Source organism: Amblyomma americanum, chromosome 1, assembly GCF_052857255.1.
Source record: "Amblyomma americanum isolate KBUSLIRL-KWMA chromosome 1, ASM5285725v1, whole genome shotgun sequence".
NCBI classification, from domain to species: Eukaryota; Metazoa; Arthropoda; class Arachnida; order Ixodida; family Ixodidae; genus Amblyomma; species Amblyomma americanum.
The window spans coordinates 219,440,167-219,458,794 of record NC_135497.1 but is presented as its reverse complement, the minus strand read 5'-3'; the positions used below and the strand labels follow the sequence as shown (position 1 = coordinate 219,458,794).

At 50.0% G+C, this 18,628-nt stretch overlaps 1 protein-coding gene across 3 annotated transcripts in view; it reads right to left on the bottom strand.

The window, feature by feature from the left end:
• LOC144114641 (procollagen galactosyltransferase 1-A-like) overlaps nucleotides 1-18,628 on the bottom strand; it is a 409,103-nt gene that overhangs the window by 242,309 nt on the left and 148,166 nt on the right. Inside the window, exon 9 of one of the 3 annotated variants that reach the window (XM_077648506.1) lies at nucleotides 16,496-16,631. The exons of the other annotated variants lie outside the window; for them this stretch is intronic. Coding sequence (XP_077504632.1) covers nucleotides 16,511-16,631 — 121 coding nt within the window. The 3' untranslated portion in view covers nucleotides 16,496-16,510. Of the gene's footprint in view, nucleotides 1-16,495; nucleotides 16,632-18,628 lie in introns of those variants that run through there. 3 annotated transcript variants of the gene reach the window in all.

Sequence of the window (18,628 nt, the reverse complement as noted above, 5' to 3'; positions counted from 1 at the left end):
GCTTGCAACTGAATTGGGCGGGCGGGCGGGCGATTGGGATATTTGGGGAGGGTGTATACGGCTCCTGGCGCTGAGTGAGAGGACGCCTTTGGCTGCGGACCGCGGCGGCGTAAGTCGTGGCCTGAGGTTGAGTGGCCGTCGAAGCCGCGGTGCCAAGTGCCTGTTGCACTTCTCGCGCCACATCCATGAGGGTCGCTACTTGAGACTGTGGGGAAGTTCGCAGCAGTCGTAGTAGCTCCTCGCGGATGACTTCGCGGATAACATCCCGCAAGTTGCCGCTGGTGGTGCCAGTGTCTGGACGAATTGCCCAGACATAAGAAGGGTGGTTGCACTGCTGAGCCCAGACGTCGACGGTCTTTTCGATCGCACAGGCTTCTTGCCTGAGTTCCTCGATGGTTTTTGGCGGCTAGCGGACGAGGCTGCCGAAGAGTTGTTCTTTTACGCCGCGCATTAAAAAAATGCCAGTGGCTCAGCTCGGCTATGCCAGGATATACGTAGTGAGAGGTACGCTTCACTGGCTGAGCTTGTTCTGGTTACTGTATGTTTAGCAATGAGAGACATTTGGTATACACATATTTTATTCATTTTGCTTGGCAGAGACGAAGACTGCCCAATGACCTGTGAGGTAGCATGCAGCGGTCTCAATTTCGTCTATGCAGTATTTCGATTTGGTAGAGTCTCTTTGGTATACAGGGTCTATAGCAGTCCCCTATTGTGTAGTCTGGACGTGAGGGTCTGAAGCTAAACTAAAGTCAAACTTTTCTTCCATACACTAAGAGTGTCCTGTTTCCTTTTGAAATCACCCAAAGTCACACACAACCGTGAAACCGTGCTGTAGGCTGGTACACATGGCAACCACATCAATCGTCTGCTTGACAGATGTTCCCGGTGCCACTTAGACTCCTTGGATAATAATGTCGCTCTCCAGAAGACGAACACAACAGGCTTCACCATTATTCACCGCGATCGAAGGGAGATGTCTGACAGCGGTGATCCATTGTTTCACGTACACACAAACTCCAGCGTTCTTATTTGGTTCAAGCCAACTGCCAGATGACAACCTCAGGATCGGAAGAGTTCATTTTCTCTTGTCTATACCGCCGTTTAGCAGCGGTTGGACTCTCCTTCTCTGCATGCATGTCAAACGTGATACAGACGCCCACTACATCTCCGCCTTTTATACGCAATGCTGCGCATTCGACGCGCTGTTCCGGTGATAGAGCGGCGTGCGGCGAGGCAGCGACGAAGAACACGGCGCAGTTGTGGGGTCTCTCTGGTTACCACGGGATCGGCGCATGCGCACAACTGCTAAATCGCGCTCGGCTCTGAGAATGGAGCGGGCGCACGGCCGCGGCGACGGCGAAGCGCACGCCGCATCTTGCTCCTCTCCGATTGCCATGGTAACGGCGCGTGCGCACAACTGGCCTCTCCCATGCACCGCGAAATGCTCGACTGGTAGCCTAGTGTAGCTCTCGCTACAAAACTGAATTTTCTTTTCCTCGGTTATCTCGGGGTCCGCGCGGCGAAACAGGCGCTTCATCTCTTCGACGTAAACGCGGACGGGCTCATTCGGAAGCTGGATCCTAGACTGGAGGAGTCGTTCGGCTCTTTCTTTCTTCCCGGCACTGGTGAATACCTCCAAAAGTTCCTTCTTGAATAGCTCCCATGTCGTTAGGGACGACACGTGGTTTTCGTATTACGTACGTGCTGAACCCTTCAGTGAGAAAAATACGTGTCCAATTTTTGCCGCATCATTCCACTTGTTGAATGATGACATGCGCTCAAATTGGTCCAACCCTTCTTCGGGGTCTTCACCTAGCAATCCATTGAAAGTTTGCGGCACCCGCGGCTGCTGCAGCATGATCGGGGTCGACATCTTAGGCGAGGTTGTGGTGCTCGTAGCAGCATCTTTTCTTTGTCGGGTGCGGTCCGGTAGGGTCCCGAACTCAGGCTGCTCTGCTTGGAGGCGTCGGCTGGCTCGGTTAACTGGTGGCTTGTCCTCCGATGCAAAACGCAGAGGCCTGGCGTCACGACATGGAGGGGATGTCCGGTACATGGACGGCACCCAGCACCTCCACCAGATGTCACGTGGCAGTGACTGCAATCCGAAGACCAGAAAGATCCGAAATGGCGTCTAAACAGAACTCTTTATTTGGGCTGACTTGTGCCCACAATGGACTGAATCACTCGGCAGCGGAGTAGTAACAAGCGTGCTCGGCGGTCGTCGAACAGAATGCCCGCCTCTGTCGGCCGTGCTCAATTTAAAGCTGATGGCGAACTTTCGAGATAAAGCGTGCAAAGTTACTAGAACATTCTGGAACAAGGTAGAATTAGCTCCGCCTGGATGCGATCAATCGAGATAAATCTGGTCGCGTCTTGCATTGCAAACAAAGCGATAAAGCGGCGTGCCGGCAGCTTTGAAGTACGAACAAAAAGAGCAGATTCGCGGCACTACGATATTGACGTCATTTCGGCGCACCTTCTCAAATGTCAAAAAACGGGCACTTCACCGCTTTACCTTGAATGCGGCATTTTAAATTCGTGACGACACTTTAGCAGTCCTTGCATTGCGCAATGCGCGCGTCTACAGCACCGACAAAGTCGCATGACTGAACGGCCAAAGCAACGAGTAACTTTTTGCAGCTTTTGTCTGCCTGCGTTCCCTGCGCAAGCTTTCGGAACAGTTTAAAGCAGTCTTCAAATAGGCATTTAAGTTCAAATTCATTCACATTTTTGTGCAAAGCACCTTGTTTCATAAACAGTTGAATGGTTAAGGTTCGGGTGCCACCGATGCATTCAAACATAGATTCTGAAAAAAAAAAAGTGAAATGAGGCTACCACAAATAAAGATCTAAAGCACACTGCTTCTTTGAAAGCCCACATATTGTTTCAAGGCTACGTAGGACATCCTCTACACAAAAGAAAATTAAGGTACGATCACTTTCATTGATGCGAAGAAAATACAATAACGTCTTCTTGCACCCCCAGTATTTTACAACACATTATATTTACATTCTGGTTCTATTATTTCATTTATATTCGTAATCGCTTCTTTTATAATTATTTTCTGAGTCATTCTTATCACGGAATCTCCATCCTGGAAGGATAAATTGGGATTCCCCCTCTCAACCTGCAAACATTGGCAGCTGCAGAAAGGAAATTCCCCCTAAGCACCATCTGCACCGGTTGGCAGTTGCAGGCTTCACACACGGCACTGCTGAAGAGTTTTTGCCGTCATGGCATTCCTAATGTTACCCTTTTATAAAGGGAAATGCTATATGCACAGAGATCGCGGACTCAAACCGCAAATGGGCATGTTCACGGAGCTGCGCTCCCTCTCCTCGTCCTGATGGGACATCGCAGCCGATGGCAAAGACGGGGAGGGGGCTGGTTGAAGTGTTTGCCATGAAAAGTTTTCTTTTCCACTGCCATTTCCTAGGTTCTGTGCAAGCGTGTGCCGCGAAAGCTGTTATTGCGGTTATAACTGGTTATTGCCTCGTTCATTTCTTTCAAGCTAGGGTTCTTGTGTTACAAGCGCCGAAAATAGCCACCGAGAATACACTCTGCACTAAACGCGCTCATTATGGCTGCTTTTTCTTTGCAGAACCCACGCCTGCGACCCGACGCACTTGTATATTTTTATGCATGAGGAGGGGTACAGTAAGCTGCTTCATTTGGTATCAACAGTGACGAACATAACGGCCGCTGGCAGGGAAGGGTGGCCTGCAAGCCCCGAACGTTAAAGCAATTGGAAGGCGGTCGTTCATCAACGACCTTTACGTGGTCACGACCAATCGCGATACGGCGACGTACAAACATCACCAAAAGTCAACAGTGGTTGTAGCTTCAGCCTGAGTTCATCTACATGCGGCGCTGCGGAGGTTAGGTTATGTGATGCGCTCATATGCGGACGCCTGCGTTCACATACCCTCCGTCTCCAAAACGCCACGTAGCCCTATTTTCGCAAGACTGCTTCCTCTTTTTTTTTTTTTGCCTCAAGTGCAGTGGCGAGAAACATGTGAGAAAAAGACGCCAATGTGTTCTGAGAGGAGGAAAAAAACAGCGCTCAGACTGGGAAGCTCGATGCGAGGCCCTTAAGCCCTCTGGCAAGTTTTTTTTTTCTTTCTCTAACTTCTGATTTCTAGTCTGAACTGCAATCGCATTCTGGAAGTTAATGGAGCGTTTTCTTCCCGAACTAGCGTAAACAACAGATGGGATAAAAAAAAGAAAAGCGCCGTTCCGAAATTCGAAGATGAATTAACTAAACGGCCGCGAAGGGAAAAGGAAAGGAAGATAACAGTAATGCTTGCCAGTGCGCTATAAATAACGTACCCAAGTTTAGCAGTCGGAATGGCGAGCGCTCTGAGCGCCGGAGGCTTGCGGAGATAGCAATGTGCAGCCCACAATTTAGCAGGGAGCGGCCCAAAGGAGTAGTTATTACTTTTATACTTTGGGAATCGGACGCTTGAAAACCGGCAGGTGGTTTGATATGAAATTTACTACATTAAAATTTTCTAAGTGCATTGCCGTCACAGCTTATGGCGCCGACTGTTGATCGCTATTAACTTGCTGTTATATACTGGGTGTTTCACCTAAGACTGCACAATTTTCAAATATAGGCTTTTTGAGTTAGAAGAGCGCTCTTTTTGGCATTGTATTGTCAGCGGTGTAGTACATTAGAATACTGCAAAGACGTGCCAACTAGAAGACTGGTTAACCAATATTGAAGAGTTAACTTTTTAACTAATACCGTCAGGCTCCTTAATTACTGAGAGGCGTGTAGCCCACCGCAAGTAATGTGAATATTAGTTCTTAGAATTTTCAAATCGCGGATACCCTCGGCACTATGGCCCAACAAATTTTGGCTATTTCGACGTGTTACGTCCACGAGTGAGGTTGCTCTGCCTGCAAGCTTTTCGAAAGTGCATGTATTCTGGCGCGATGTAGCCAAAATTTGTTGGGCGTAGCGCCAAGGGTAACGGCGTTTTGGAAATTTTAAAAAGCGGGATAGATGTTTCTTACGGTGGGTGACACACCTTTCTATAACTAAGGAGCCTAACAGTAATAGTTAAAAGGTTAACTATCCAATATTAGTTAACCAGGCTGCTGTTAGCACACATTAGCTGTATTCTGATGTACTAGACCACTAACAATGCTATATCGAAAAAAGCGCTCTTCTAACTCAAAAAGCCTATTTTTGAAAATTCTGTAAAATATTAGGTGAAACACCCTGTACAAAGTGGTCCTAGGATATGAGGGAACCACGCTGAGCGGAGACGTGTAGGCAATCGTTCCAGATTAAGAAGGTTTCACATGGATGTCTGGATGCAAAAGCTGTGACAGAATAAATGTTGCTTGTCTTTTCAGGCCTTTTGAGTTTGTTGGATCACGTAGCATTGATTGCCTTCAACGAGCATTGTCAGGTGCAACTGAGGAAAAATGCTTCAACAATGCGAGGAACGTCTGTCTTTATTGCTCGCTGGACGTGCGCCGGCGCTCTGAATGATTCTGCAGAGGTTGTGTATGAAGTAAATATGCGTGCCAAAGCAACTGCGTAAGACGGAAAAAACAGAAGGCTCTAACACAACCGGAAGGCGCGGCGCCAAACTCTTCGATCCCGCGTTCAGTGGCAGGTGCAAACACTGTGGGGAGGTGGCTGACACCTACCACATTGTTTGGACTTGCCAGCGCAACTCAGCTCTCTACCCCCACCCCAACCCTACCAGAGAGGAATGGGAGACGGCGGCCCTGCTTGGCTGTTCGGACCTTCAGGCCCAAAAGGCTTTGGTCAAGAGGGCTAAGCTGGCGGCTTCGACGAATGGGGTCCCGGAATAAGGACTCCACCCATAGCGGGGCTCTAAAAAGCCTCACCTCTTTCATTCAATAAAGGCTTTTGACCACCACCACCAAACTCTTCTGTGTGCACATTTTTGACTGTACGAGATTGAAGTGGTAGATGAAAATTCGCATCGTTCTTACGCATCGTGGTCGAGTCTCTGTCTCCATTTGGTCCAAATTTTAATAGCTACTTTTTTTTAATGAAAATCGCGATCTCCTGCCTTTTCGCAAGCAGCTGCTTGCAGGCGCCGAGGAGCCATGCACTGTTGCTGTCAGGAAGTGTGGCCAGTATTTTCCTCTCGAAGTTTTGCAACTTCGTTGTTAACGAGTTTGTACATCGTCGCGGACCGTACTCATAGTCTGCGCAATCAGAGTGGCCCTGGTTTGGGATAGAGATTGATGGTGTGGGATGTGTGTGTCGTTTTTTTTTTGTGTGCGTGTCCGCGTCTTGGGAAAGTGGACGATGGCGCTTTCAATGGGTAGCGGTAATAAAGGAAATTCGTTATCACTTTTTTTTTCTTTTCTTCAATACATCCCCTGTGCGGCCCATCTCAAAAGGCGAGACGATATTTGCCCAACGGTTGATAAAAGTAAACTGACTCAATGTGCCGTGAGGGTAATTGAAGGAGGCCTCTTTCTGTACCACTAATGTATTGCTGGACAGAATAAAGAAAATTAACTATGAAGTGTGGCATTGTGCTGAAAGTAGCGCTGGAAAAAACAAGAAACAAAAGAAATTGAATGAGGAAATGAGGGGAAACGGAGAATGGATTGAATAATGAGGACACTTTAGTGTGTTGTGAGCTGGGTGAAAGGAAGATAGTTGAGGAGAACTACATCATCAGCATTCTTATCTAAAGCTTTTGCAAAAGAAAGAGGGAGTAAAAGGACGCAAGGAGGGTAAGATAAAAATTGCGAATGGCGGAGTGTCTTTTTGAGCTAGAGGAAAGGAAGAGAGGTGAGAAACAGCAAATTACTATGAATCGGGAAAAAGATCTTTCAAACAGGAGATAAGGCATATGATTCCTGGGCAGTAATCTTGCCACACGTGAATCCTCAAGTACTCCGTCGAATCCTCGGGAGCATTACGGAGCCTCAGCAAGGGGCTGACAGACCCCCGCTTGGCGCGGACCGAGGCTGTAGTAGGAGCAATAGCCGGCAAAAACCTCGTCCGGTGCCGGCTCTGACCTGACTTCTTATTTTCTGCGATTATCAAAGCTCAACTCTTAGCCAGTTGGCCCTCTTTACTTCCCTGAAGACACATGCAAGCCCTTGAAATCAATAATGCAAAAAAAAATTCTAAGGACGAGTACGATACTCCCTAAAGCGAAATTTGAGCGCAGCTCTGTAGGTGTTTTGATTGTGCGATATACTGATGTAAAGAGTTTGAGAAATACGTATATGTATGTACAGTTACAAAGGCGCTCGTTAGTTTCTACAGAAACTTTTTCTTCAAGCACCACTCCTCTCTCAGTCTTTGATTGTCGTGAAGGTGGTTTTGTGGTCGGAGAAACAAATGGAGATATGTTCAACCTGCTGCACCAATGCCTGGTTCTCGAAGAGGAGGTCGATACATGTGTTTCGCGAGGTCCTCACAACAGCGGGAGGAGTTACGAGGGAGAGGAACGGGATATTATATATAGCGCATAAGAGGTACGAATTTCTCGCTCCTTTCTATATGTATACACTTAAGTCCCCCCACTACTAACATCGGTGTGGATCGATATGCGGCTAATGCGAGGCGCGGGTAATGCATAACGTGTTTGGTGAGCGCCGTAGGCGAGAAGCAGACAGCCGCTACCAGCGGCGGCGCTTAGCTAGCTGCTGCTCCGGCGGCGCGCGCCTCTCGATTCTGGAGTCAGCGACGCTGAGCCTCTGCTCGGGCAGTTCGTTTGGCAGCAGCGGCAGACTAAGCGTTTCCAACGGTTGCGTCGCTCATTCTTCAAAAAGAACTGGCTGAGACGGTTTGGTATTGTATTATATAAGCGCATGGTTGGTACTAGGTAGACAACGCTGTGAAGGGCGTGGCCGACATGAACAGTCTATCGCGTGCAGCACATTTCACAGCACCGCCCGCAGACGGAACGGAGAGTGGTGAGACTGAGAGGAGGCCATTTTGAGGGGGGCACTTATTGGAGCGGTGGTGAGGGGAAATGGGGTGGGGGGATTTCACAAGTGAAGCACGCAGTGGCCGTCGGCGCCGGTGCTGCAAATCCAGGATATCCAGAGTGACGGCATGGCTCCTCAGGTTGCGTGTGCCGCAGCAGACAGACCTCTCCTCCCCCGCCACCCTACCTCCGCTCATGCAATGGTGATGGACGACGGCGCGCACCACTCTGGCGCCATCTATGAGCACTTATCACAGCGCTACTGCGAGAACCAGTCGCATGGTATTGACACCAGCTGGCGAAGCATACACGACCCTTCATGCCTGCAGGCGTTTGACGTGAATGCTTGTCTAACTGTGCCAAATTATTTTTTTCTTCACACACCCACACCCCACACAGTTTTGCTGCCGACTGTACACAGCCTTTAGAAAAGCCTCTTCATTACTTCGCAGAGCTCGCAGTGCTCGATAAAAGCTAGCAAACCCTCGGAAGTGAATATTGCGAGTAATAAGGGAGACTTCCAGACGACAACAGGTCTTGACAAACACTCATTCCCAGCTCACTTCCGGGAACCAAGAATGAAAAGAGGCGGCAGCAAATAACGCATTGGCACTGTCCTTCCAAGCTCGGTACAGCCAGCCCATGCTCTTGGTGGTGGCGACAGAAGTCCGAGCAGCACGCCGCGCTCCCAGTGACCGCCAGGCGCAAGTCGAAATAACCCAAAATGGCCATCAGCAGCGCCTCACCACGAGAAACCAGAAACAGGGAGAACGAGGTAAAAGTTTTAAGGGCCAAGAAATGCAAGGCCGCTTTAGCTTTACGAAGACTCAGCGACGACGGCCAACACGTCGCCGAGGACGCATGTGCGTCAGTGGCAAATACGGTGTTGAAGCAGGGTCCACTGACAGCATTCTAGAAAACTGTAAAAAGACGCCGGCCACGATGTGCCGAGCACGTGGCACGAATCGCCGCGGATAGGCCGCTCGCACTTGATCAAGCCGCCTACACTGCCTAGATCCCCTTTCTCGTTCCCCCGGTCCTCCACATCCGCCAAATGCGAGGCCGAAAATCCAACATTGGCGAAGCCAAGACCGGTTGCCCCCCGCAACACCCTGGGGAGCCCCGCAGCCACTGCACTGTCGCGTGGCTCGCCCGCATGGAGACACGCAACAGCGGCAGCCTGTATGCGCCACTGCCCTGACTGCGAAGGCGCTGCAAGAGTCGCAGCTTAGAGAGTAGACGCCCGCTGCACGCGACGGTCCCGGCACCACCAGCGCCCAAGAGCGGGCCAAAATATATGGGGGAGCGCACGCCGCAGGAACGCGCATCGGGCCCAAAGTGAAAAACACGTTACCCGAGCGAAGGGAGACGCAAAGCCGGCAGCTGACAGAAATGGAAAGAGCAGAAAAGGAAATATGCGAGAGAAATGGGAACAGCTCAAAGGCGTCGGTTCCCTCACGCGCAAAGCTGCCGCGCGTGTCGTAGCTTAGCGCTTACCAGAACTTTCCAAAGCGCTACAACTCTGCTTTCATTCGCAACCTGCGCCTTCCTACTGAGTAACTCGCTGTCCAAGGAGTGCGGCCCGGCGGCGGCATTTCGGTGGGGGCGAAATATAAAAACGCCCTTGCGCTGTACGATCTCAGCGCACCTCACAGAACCACAGAACGAAGAAATTAATCCGCAGCCTCGCATAACACCGTCTCTCATAGACCATGAGTCGCTTGGGACTTTAAAGCGTACATACCACTACCACTGTTCAACTACTGCGCGCAAAGCATTTCGAAAAGGTGACTCGGCTGTTGCCGCTGTTTCGGGCTTAATTTCGCAAAGTTTCGAGCCGCTGTTTAAGATTTCCTAGGGCCGAGGGAAGAAACCGTGGACTAAGACACGGCAGGCTACTAAAGGTGTAGGCAGGTGGACTAAATGTTAGCTGCTCCAACTTTCGTTTCACTTATACAGGGTGTTTCACCTAAGTCTTTCCACAATATTTAAAAATAGGTTTTTGAATTACAAGAGCGCTTTTTCGGCACAGCATTGTCAGCGGTGTAGTACATCGAAACACAGCTAAGACGTGCTAACTAGCAGGCTGGTTAACTAATAGTGAATAGTTAACTTTTTAACTATTACTGTTAAGCTCCTTAATTATCGAGAGGCGTCTAGCCCACCATAAGTAATATCTATATAGGTTTTCAGAATTTCGAAACCGCGGCTACCCTCGGCGCTGTGGCCCATCAAATTTTGGCTATTTCGACGAGTTACGTGCACCGGAGAGGTTGCTTTGCCTGCAAGATTCTCGAAACCACATGTATTTCAGCGCGATGTGGCCGAAATTTGTTGCGCCACAGCGCCGAGGGTAACCGCGGTTTCGAAATTCTAAAAACTTGTATGGATACTACTTAGGATGGCTAGACGCCTCTAAATAATTAAGGAGCCTAACAGTAATACTTAAAAAGTTAACTATTCACAATTAGTTAACCAGCCTGCTAGTTACCACGTATTAGCTGTATTCCGGTGTTATATATATATATATATATATATATATATATATATATATATATATATATATATATATATATATATATATATATATATAACAGTATTCCAGCCCGACCGCCGCCATGCTCAATCCGGCGACATGAACCGAAAGGGACAGCACCCGAAGAAGACGGGCGCCGTGTTATATACAGCGCCAAAGTCCGCGTCACACACAGCGGATCGGCATTTTCGGCTTCCGAAAGAAACGACAAGAGCACATACGCGCAAAACATTACGCGCCTATACAAATGGCGCGAAGCGCGCACGGCTCGAGAATGACTTCGCACAAATACCCCCAAAAGAGTGATCAGCAGCTCTAAAGCGCACACTTCCTTTTGCCGAAAGCTCCTAACGGCACTAAGAAAAAAAATAATAAATTACACAGGGACATTTTATGTCTCTCTGTTAGTTCTTGTTCACATTTTTTTCTCTCTCTTTCTCTGGAGGGGTGGCGGGAGGCCGATGAGTCCGCCATTCAGCAAGCCCGTGCCTCGACCTGTGCGCGCAATGTGGCAGAACGGCCGCGCTCGCTTCAAACAAGACGCATAGCACGACAGCGCCACGCACCTCCGGCGCCAATGGTTAAAAAAAAAAGCACCGGAAAAAGACCTCACAACCTAGGCCTTCTGGTCGAGAAAAGAGAAAGCGGGACGGGCGCCCGTTCCCAAGAGGCCCCCTCCAGAAGTCACGGCAGCTTTGAACGACACCTGCGAGTGCTACTAAACGGTGCCCGTCTGATCTGGCGTGAGGGCCTTGGGCGAACTGCGAACGCTCGAAGAGAGGGTGGCACATCGCGTGAGAAGGAGCGCATTTCTTGGCTGCGGACTAACGCAGCCGGAAGGTGACCCGACTACCGGCGCAGAGTACGCGCCCCATTGCTCTTGAGGCCCGAAACAGGCAAAGTGGGATGGAGCTGGTTTATCTTTCCCCCTTCTTTCTAGCCGAGATCAGGAAGCAAAATGAAATAGCCCGGACAGGGCTGCCACTGAGAAGCAGATCAATATTGGATGAGTGTTTGTTGTTGTTCTTGTTGTTGTTCTTGTTTTTCATGTCTGCGAGCGCGGTTCTTTCTCTTTCATTTTTACACGGGACAGACGATATGCGATGGAGTCGCCCACTTCAAATGCTGTCTACGTAACCGGGTACGTAATTCGCCAGGACTGCGCAAAATAATTTTTTTTTAGTTTCTTTTCTTTCGTCACTGCTGCAGCCATCATAATTATGCTCGCAAATGTGGCATTTATTGCGGTCGCAAGATTAGGATGAGGCATTATTTTCCTCTGTAATGTGTGCTCCTAATAAGCCTGTCACCGTAAACTTGAATGACACGAAATAAAAGTGGCTAAAACATTCACTCCAACACATCAGTCTTAAGCGAGTAATCTTAACTCCTGTAAACAGACCTGTCCTGCGGAAACGACAGTGACGTTTACAGGCCCGATGTATATATGCCCCTCAGAAGTTTGTCAGCTGACGCTTTCTGCTGAAGCTGTTAACCCTATAAACGAGTGCAGACACCAAACTTTGGTTGGGCGCTTTCTTCTTGCAAATGATGTGTAAGACATTATTATGCGTGGATCACCACATGGTTTTCGCCCGGGACCGATAAATAATTTAGTATTGATTTTGGTTACCGCTTCATCAGCCAGCTACGGCGGTGATGTCCAAGTTTATTATATGCCACGTGATGTATACGAAAACTGCGATATAAACACTGGTTCCTCATTCGTTGTCATTCCGACTCTTGAGACAGGCTAGTTTTAAGCGTTGAAGTAAATTAAAATGACGAACAGGAATTATATCGCCCTTTTATTGTACCTCACTTCACCTATATTATACTGACGTCAAAGCTATCACTGGACTCTTGAAACCGAAACCCAAACCGCATGAGAAAAAAACAATTACAAACCATTTACGCTCGCAAGCGAACACCATTCGGTGGTCCATGTATACCAGAGTCTGACGCATCATTACAATGAAAAAATACACGCAAGTAAAGCACCGAGTGTTGTACCACAAAGCTCAGTGCTCGCCCCACTACTTTTCAACATTGGCCTCCTACCCTTGGTATGGCAGTTCGGCGACATTGCTGACTTGGACGCACTCATTTATGCCGACGACATTAAAGGATGGCCTATCCATCCATGTCACCAAACTCAAGCCACAAGTTTACAGCTCGCCCTCACAATAACAGATCAATGGTGTTCTTTTGCAGGACTCACGCCATCTCCTCAAAAGACGACTTTACTTCCCATCTTGAACGCCCGTGGCCACCGTGCGTTTAAGAGCACCCATATTGTATTTTATTTGCGAGAAAACAGAATTCCCGTAGTTACCGCATTCCGAGACCTCGGCCTTCACCCGTATGATTCCGGTTCCGCAGGCCCCTGGCTTCGCACAGTACGCCAGAAGGCGTCCCAAATGCTGCATCTCATCCATCAGATTTCTCAGAAGTCAGATGGCACCGCGTCTACCATCGCCCGACTTCTCATACGCTCTGTGCTACAGCCAAGATTGGTGTACCAAACCCAATTCCATCATATGACACGCGCAGAATGGGATCGGTTGCAATCTATCAATCGAGCTGCAATGCGTGTTATTACGGGTCTCCCCCGACTTACCCCCATTTACGCCCTCCAGTCCAAGGCGCAATTAAATACGCTTGATGAACTGATTAAGCAGCTATAAAGTCGCCAAGCTCGGTGCATAAAATAGCGCAGTATCCCTGAAGCCGCCGCTCTTGCAGAGTATATAGGAAGACGGCTCTGTGTCGCCCACCGCTGCTTGCCTGCCGCGACCACCTTGGCGTTATCAGAAAGTCACGGATAATCGGCATATGACCCGCATACATACGCAATCCGCTGGTCACCTGAGTGAGTCTAGTGTGGTGGCGGATGGCGCCTCATCAGTGTGCGAAAAACTCTCTCCGGCTATACGTGGCGCATGTCAACGCTAGTGTGAGCGAGAATCCCATGACTACGTGTATTGATTTTCCTCAAATATTAGCAGAAATAACAACCTGCTCACACGCTTGCTCCCCAGCCTGGCCGTCGACATAGGCGGAGCTGTTGGCCATCCGGGACGCATTAAGCATCCTCTCTCCACCTCCAGCAGTCACCTTGACATTCTCACGGGCTCTTCAGCCGCCATCCGTATTCTGCGGCGTGTTATAACTTCGAAAGTTGGGCTCAAGAAATGCAGGAGATAATTGAAAATTGTTCCCTCACAATGCGGGGACGATGTATCCGTCGAAATGTGCACTCCACACAAGCCTTGGTGGATGGAGCAAGTCATGGCTCAACACCTCCACGTCCCCTTGGATTGGCCCCAACCTCTCTCACGACAAGAATCCTCCTTATAGATAAAGAAAACCTACGGTGCGCCACTCGAGCTCTTCTCCTACCGTGTGGTACCGTCCTTCCCGGCAGCCTTGCGCGCAGGGAAGAGGTCTTGTTTCGCAGGTTACGCCTCCGTGTCTTGACACGGTGGCAGCGGGTGTCCAGAACTTGTGTAAGTTGAAGGTGGATGAGTGGGTCGGTGATCGCTTATTGGCGGGAGATGCGTTTTTACCGGCGGGTGTCCCAATCCGCTAGGGACTTGGAAAAACCATTCTGCTAACGCACTAAATATAGTTAGATTTGCGGGCGAAGCTAGCGACGCTTTTATAGTTTGCCTCGGAGTACTGTGATCCGAGAGCCGTGGGGCGTGGGCGTAGTTCTCATATGGCTGTTACGGGAAGAGGTGAATTTCTTTTACCACCAGTGGGCTGTTCAGTCTTTCCAGTGTTTTCTTTTCGGAAGCCTTCAGCTTAGTACGCGAGCTGAGTGATCCTTGGGAAAGCGTACTTGCTCGTGGCACCCCTTTTCTGATTGTTGAGAAAACATAAATCGATGGACACCTGCTTTATTATTTACGCTCAGAAACGTTATTTTTATGTTATGAGTGTGATTTCTTTTGAGCAGTCAAGTGCTCCCGTATGAGAAAAGCGGCGCGTGCCGTGCATGCCTTCGCTGATGTGCGCCGTGAAAGCCGCGGCGTTTTATAGCTGGCTACCAATTTCTTCTCCGCTATTCATCGGCTCGATAATTAAACTCACATTATCACAACGTTGCACTAGAGTAACCTTGAGGCACGAAAGCAGCAGAGAAAAGTTCCGAATGAGACGACTTCCCTCGCTGCATGCGTGCATTTGTAAGTCGAACATACATTACCTTCGGCTCGTAGAACCCTTTTGCAAGAACCAAGCCGCTTGCAAAACTGTACGCGACTCGAGTGCTTTCACTGCCCGCACCCATGAATAGTCGCCGCCGTCTAAACGAGAGCTTGAAAATAATAGTACATCGTTTAGCGCTTACTGTGCGTGCGCATTGTAGCCTAGGAATGTGACGGTTACGACAACTGCAGCACCGCGCTGGGGTTGTTTACATAGCTGTGCGCAAACAGTACTGCTCGTTTGCGTGGCATAAAACGCAAGGTAGGCTCTCCATATCTTAAATATTACGCCGTATTGCTCACAAATTGTAGTTTTAATCATTTACACACTATGATAACACTGCAATAAGCGCCGCTGATGCTATATCACCTGCTTGGGAAGCGCTTCGCGTAGGATCGGCGCTTCCCGCTTAATTGTATCCGCTTCCTCTTATGTCATCAATATTTGATTTTAAATCGCTTTAGCTAAAAATACGTTTGGACATTACTTGAATTAATGAAAACAGACTTGTTGTCCGCAGTCGACGCCGACGGCTGCTGCCGGCTACCTTCAGCACATGCTGTGAAGACCGGGTCACATATCGACACTTCCCCCTTATTGTACTCGCGCCCTGCGATGCAGGAAGTCGTCGCTTTGAGGTACACTGTAGCCAGAACTACGCTCGACAGCTATTTTCAGGCGCTAAAACTTGCGAATTCGCTCTCCGCAATCGCCGAAATCGCACACGAGAATCTTGCGTACCGGCTAGGCCTCGTCACGAAAGGGGCCGGCGGTCCACCATCGACCGAAATTCAAGAATATGGCAAGAGTTCCCCGCTGATTAGTAAGAAAGTGTCAAGATATGAAATGCAGCCGCTGGTTTCGCTTTTTATTTTCGATACGGATAAGGTACACAAGCACAGTTTTTCGGACCGCCTATTCACCGGGCGTGAAGCTTTCGCTCGGCCGCACAAGGCCAGGCGACGAGCGGCACCGTCGTGCGGCGTTTTCTGAACGTGTCGCTTGTCTTGCCGATAGGTCCTATGCACAGGCACCGATTGAAAGCACATCTTCGCTGGTGCACGCAAATCGCGTATGTCGCCGTGGCTAGCATCAGGTACAATAAGTTTTAAAATTCTTAAGTTTATTGAATGTCATACCAACTAGTCCCCCACCACACTCTGCCAGTTCCCACTAAGTTCACTCTTTACACTACTGCGATACGGGGTAGTTGGCCGTGCTGGCGTCGTCGTCGGTCTAGCGTGACAGACCGGTGCGTCAGCGATGGCATTTCCATACCGACCAGCCAACTGACCGTCCATCGCCGTCGCATCGGCCTAGTGTAACCGGACCCTATACCTATACCGAATAACTGCGTTACTATTATTAACGCTTTTGCGGCGCCAGTCACTCACATATGGGGGACGACTGCTACTTCAATCTCCCGCGAAAGTACCGGGGGGAATGAGACCTCGCTGCGCACGTTGCAGTAACGAGAGCAGACGACATTGCTCCGTGTATGCACTGGTGACGTCACGAGAGCATTCAATATGACGGTCGCTGCCGGTGCGAGGAGTTTCCCGTTCTCAATTTCGATCGCATTTTTTGGAATATACAGCGCGTCCAAGAGCAGCCAAATTTCGGAAACTGAATTATAAGCTCTTGTATTAGTTACTGAAGCACAAAACTGCTATATGAAGAACGACCATGTCATGTCCGGTTAAGGGGCAAAGGCGCCGTGAAAAAAATTCCAAGAAGAAGACCTCTGCGAGGAATGGCCGAGTGTGCGATGCGTATCGGCTCAGGACGAACGACGAGAGCCGCCTGAGGAGGTCGTTCAGGTATACAGACAGATGGGGACGAGTTGCGCTCGCCACTGCCTGCAGTGTTCCTCCTTTGCGTGTGCGCCAACATCTTCCACGAGCCGTTTTAGGCAGCTCTCAAGCCCGAGTCCTCCACTGCGTGAGAAAAGTACGTACAAAAGCTAGGCCAATCTCGAACGTTGCACTTCCGCACAGGACATTTAGAAATTGCCCTCGGATTTTCTGCTGGTTTTGGGCGCAGCTTGCGTAGGCGCGCCTTGGAAATAGCAGCGAATTAGGATAGCCAGTGCGCGCATCGCACGCAGTGGGGATTACGGTATCTTTCGCCAGAAGCAATAAAAGTACGCTACGGCTAAACTGCGTCGTAAAATCATGCCTCCCGACTTTTTTTTTTTTCATCTGCGGTTACTGTTCTGTCGAATGCAGTGTATATCAGAGATATCGTCTCGACATTTCCGGCATGTGACACAGCATTTGAAATATTAAAGCAGACAGGACAACGCTGAACAAGATAAACGTTAGCAGAGACAATCGAAAACGCTACAATGTGTGGAGGAGTAATCCCCAATTTAATACGACTGAAAGCGGGACCGCCCCTTATTCAGCATACTCGTTGCAAATTTCGAAAACTCTAGCTATGATGAGCCTCTGGTACTCGCATACGCGCTAATTATGTATAGTCAGTTCATCACAGATTACGCAGACATCCTCGAATTACTACTGATCGCGGCAAAATTAGGCACCAGCAAGACGTAGTTCTGTACCTCTGTCGTGAGGTACAAATTTGTCGGCTTACTTACTGGGCTATCTATGAGGCAGCCCTTGCGCGTTTACTTCCAATCGAGGCGACGCGGACAATGCCTAATTAAATGCCTAATTGCTGTCGCTCCCTGTAACGACGCGCTCCTACTCATTACGCCGGCAAATTAAGCGACTGCAGCGGAACACGGCTCCTTCGGGGACTCGCGTTGAAGGAGCCGAAGGACGAGTGTCATCACGCGGGAGGCAGAAACAATAAATACAATTCCCGAATCCACACGAGACCGGCGTCGTAAGAAAGGGTACAAATTCCGGACGCCGTCCGCGAGGCGCGCTGACACGGGGAGAAAGAAGAAGCTAAACGAACGCACGGAAGCGAGCAACCGGATTACAGCCCCGCAGTCTGTCCTCCCGCCACTCGCATCCGTCCCAATCGACGCGAAAACACGCGTCCACGTGCAATCTGCCCTGTTTACCGAGCGCCGGATCGCACAGACTACGCAGAAAGCATGAGCAACACGAAGCGCTCACACGCGTGCCAAGGACGGAGCGGCAGATTGGAGCGGCATATTGGCCCCAAAGTAGAGAGTCGGTGTACTCGTCCGACGACCCAAGGCGACCCAGGGCTCAGTGGCGCACACAAGACCACGGCAACGGCGCACGTTCGCGAAGAACTGCCGGCGCTTTCAGCTGCTGACGCCGGCTCGTCCGGTTCACCGCTACGGAACCGAGGTCCACTTGCATCGAGAAGCTCCACGTGATTTTCCTGCACTGCGCCCTTACATGTGCGCGCCGATTTCAACTGTCAGCGAGTCAAACTCTGCTAGCTTGCAGCTAGCCGAGCGTGATCGGGCACGCCCATTGCATGAGCGCCTACTTGCCGATAGGACCACGACACAATGGCAGCGGCCCACAAGTCCGCTACTTCCAACGAAGGCGCATGGGCATGCGCGTATACGTCTAACCGTACAAAAACAGCCGCAAACCCATTCTCGACAGGGTTTAGGTGGTACCGACGCAGACTGGTCCTACGCAGCTCGCAGACCAGGGGCTTGCTTTCACGCGACCCGTGTCCTGCGTGCGCACTGCGATGGCGCGGACGGTTTCTCCACCCGATGTGCTTGTCGCACGAGCTGTTCCACCCAGCATCGCAGCAAAGAAAACACACACGGAAGCGCTAAGCTCCCAACAACGAAAGCAGCAAAAGAGTGCGCCTGCACGACAACACACCGCCGTGCGGCAGCAGCAACGGGAGGAGGCGGCAGCCGCGCCGAGGCATCCCGCGCGCAACACATTTGGCCGATGAAGCCGTGTGTTGGTCCCAGCGCAGATGCCGATCAAACGCGGCGCCGAGTACGTACTAGGGAAGACGC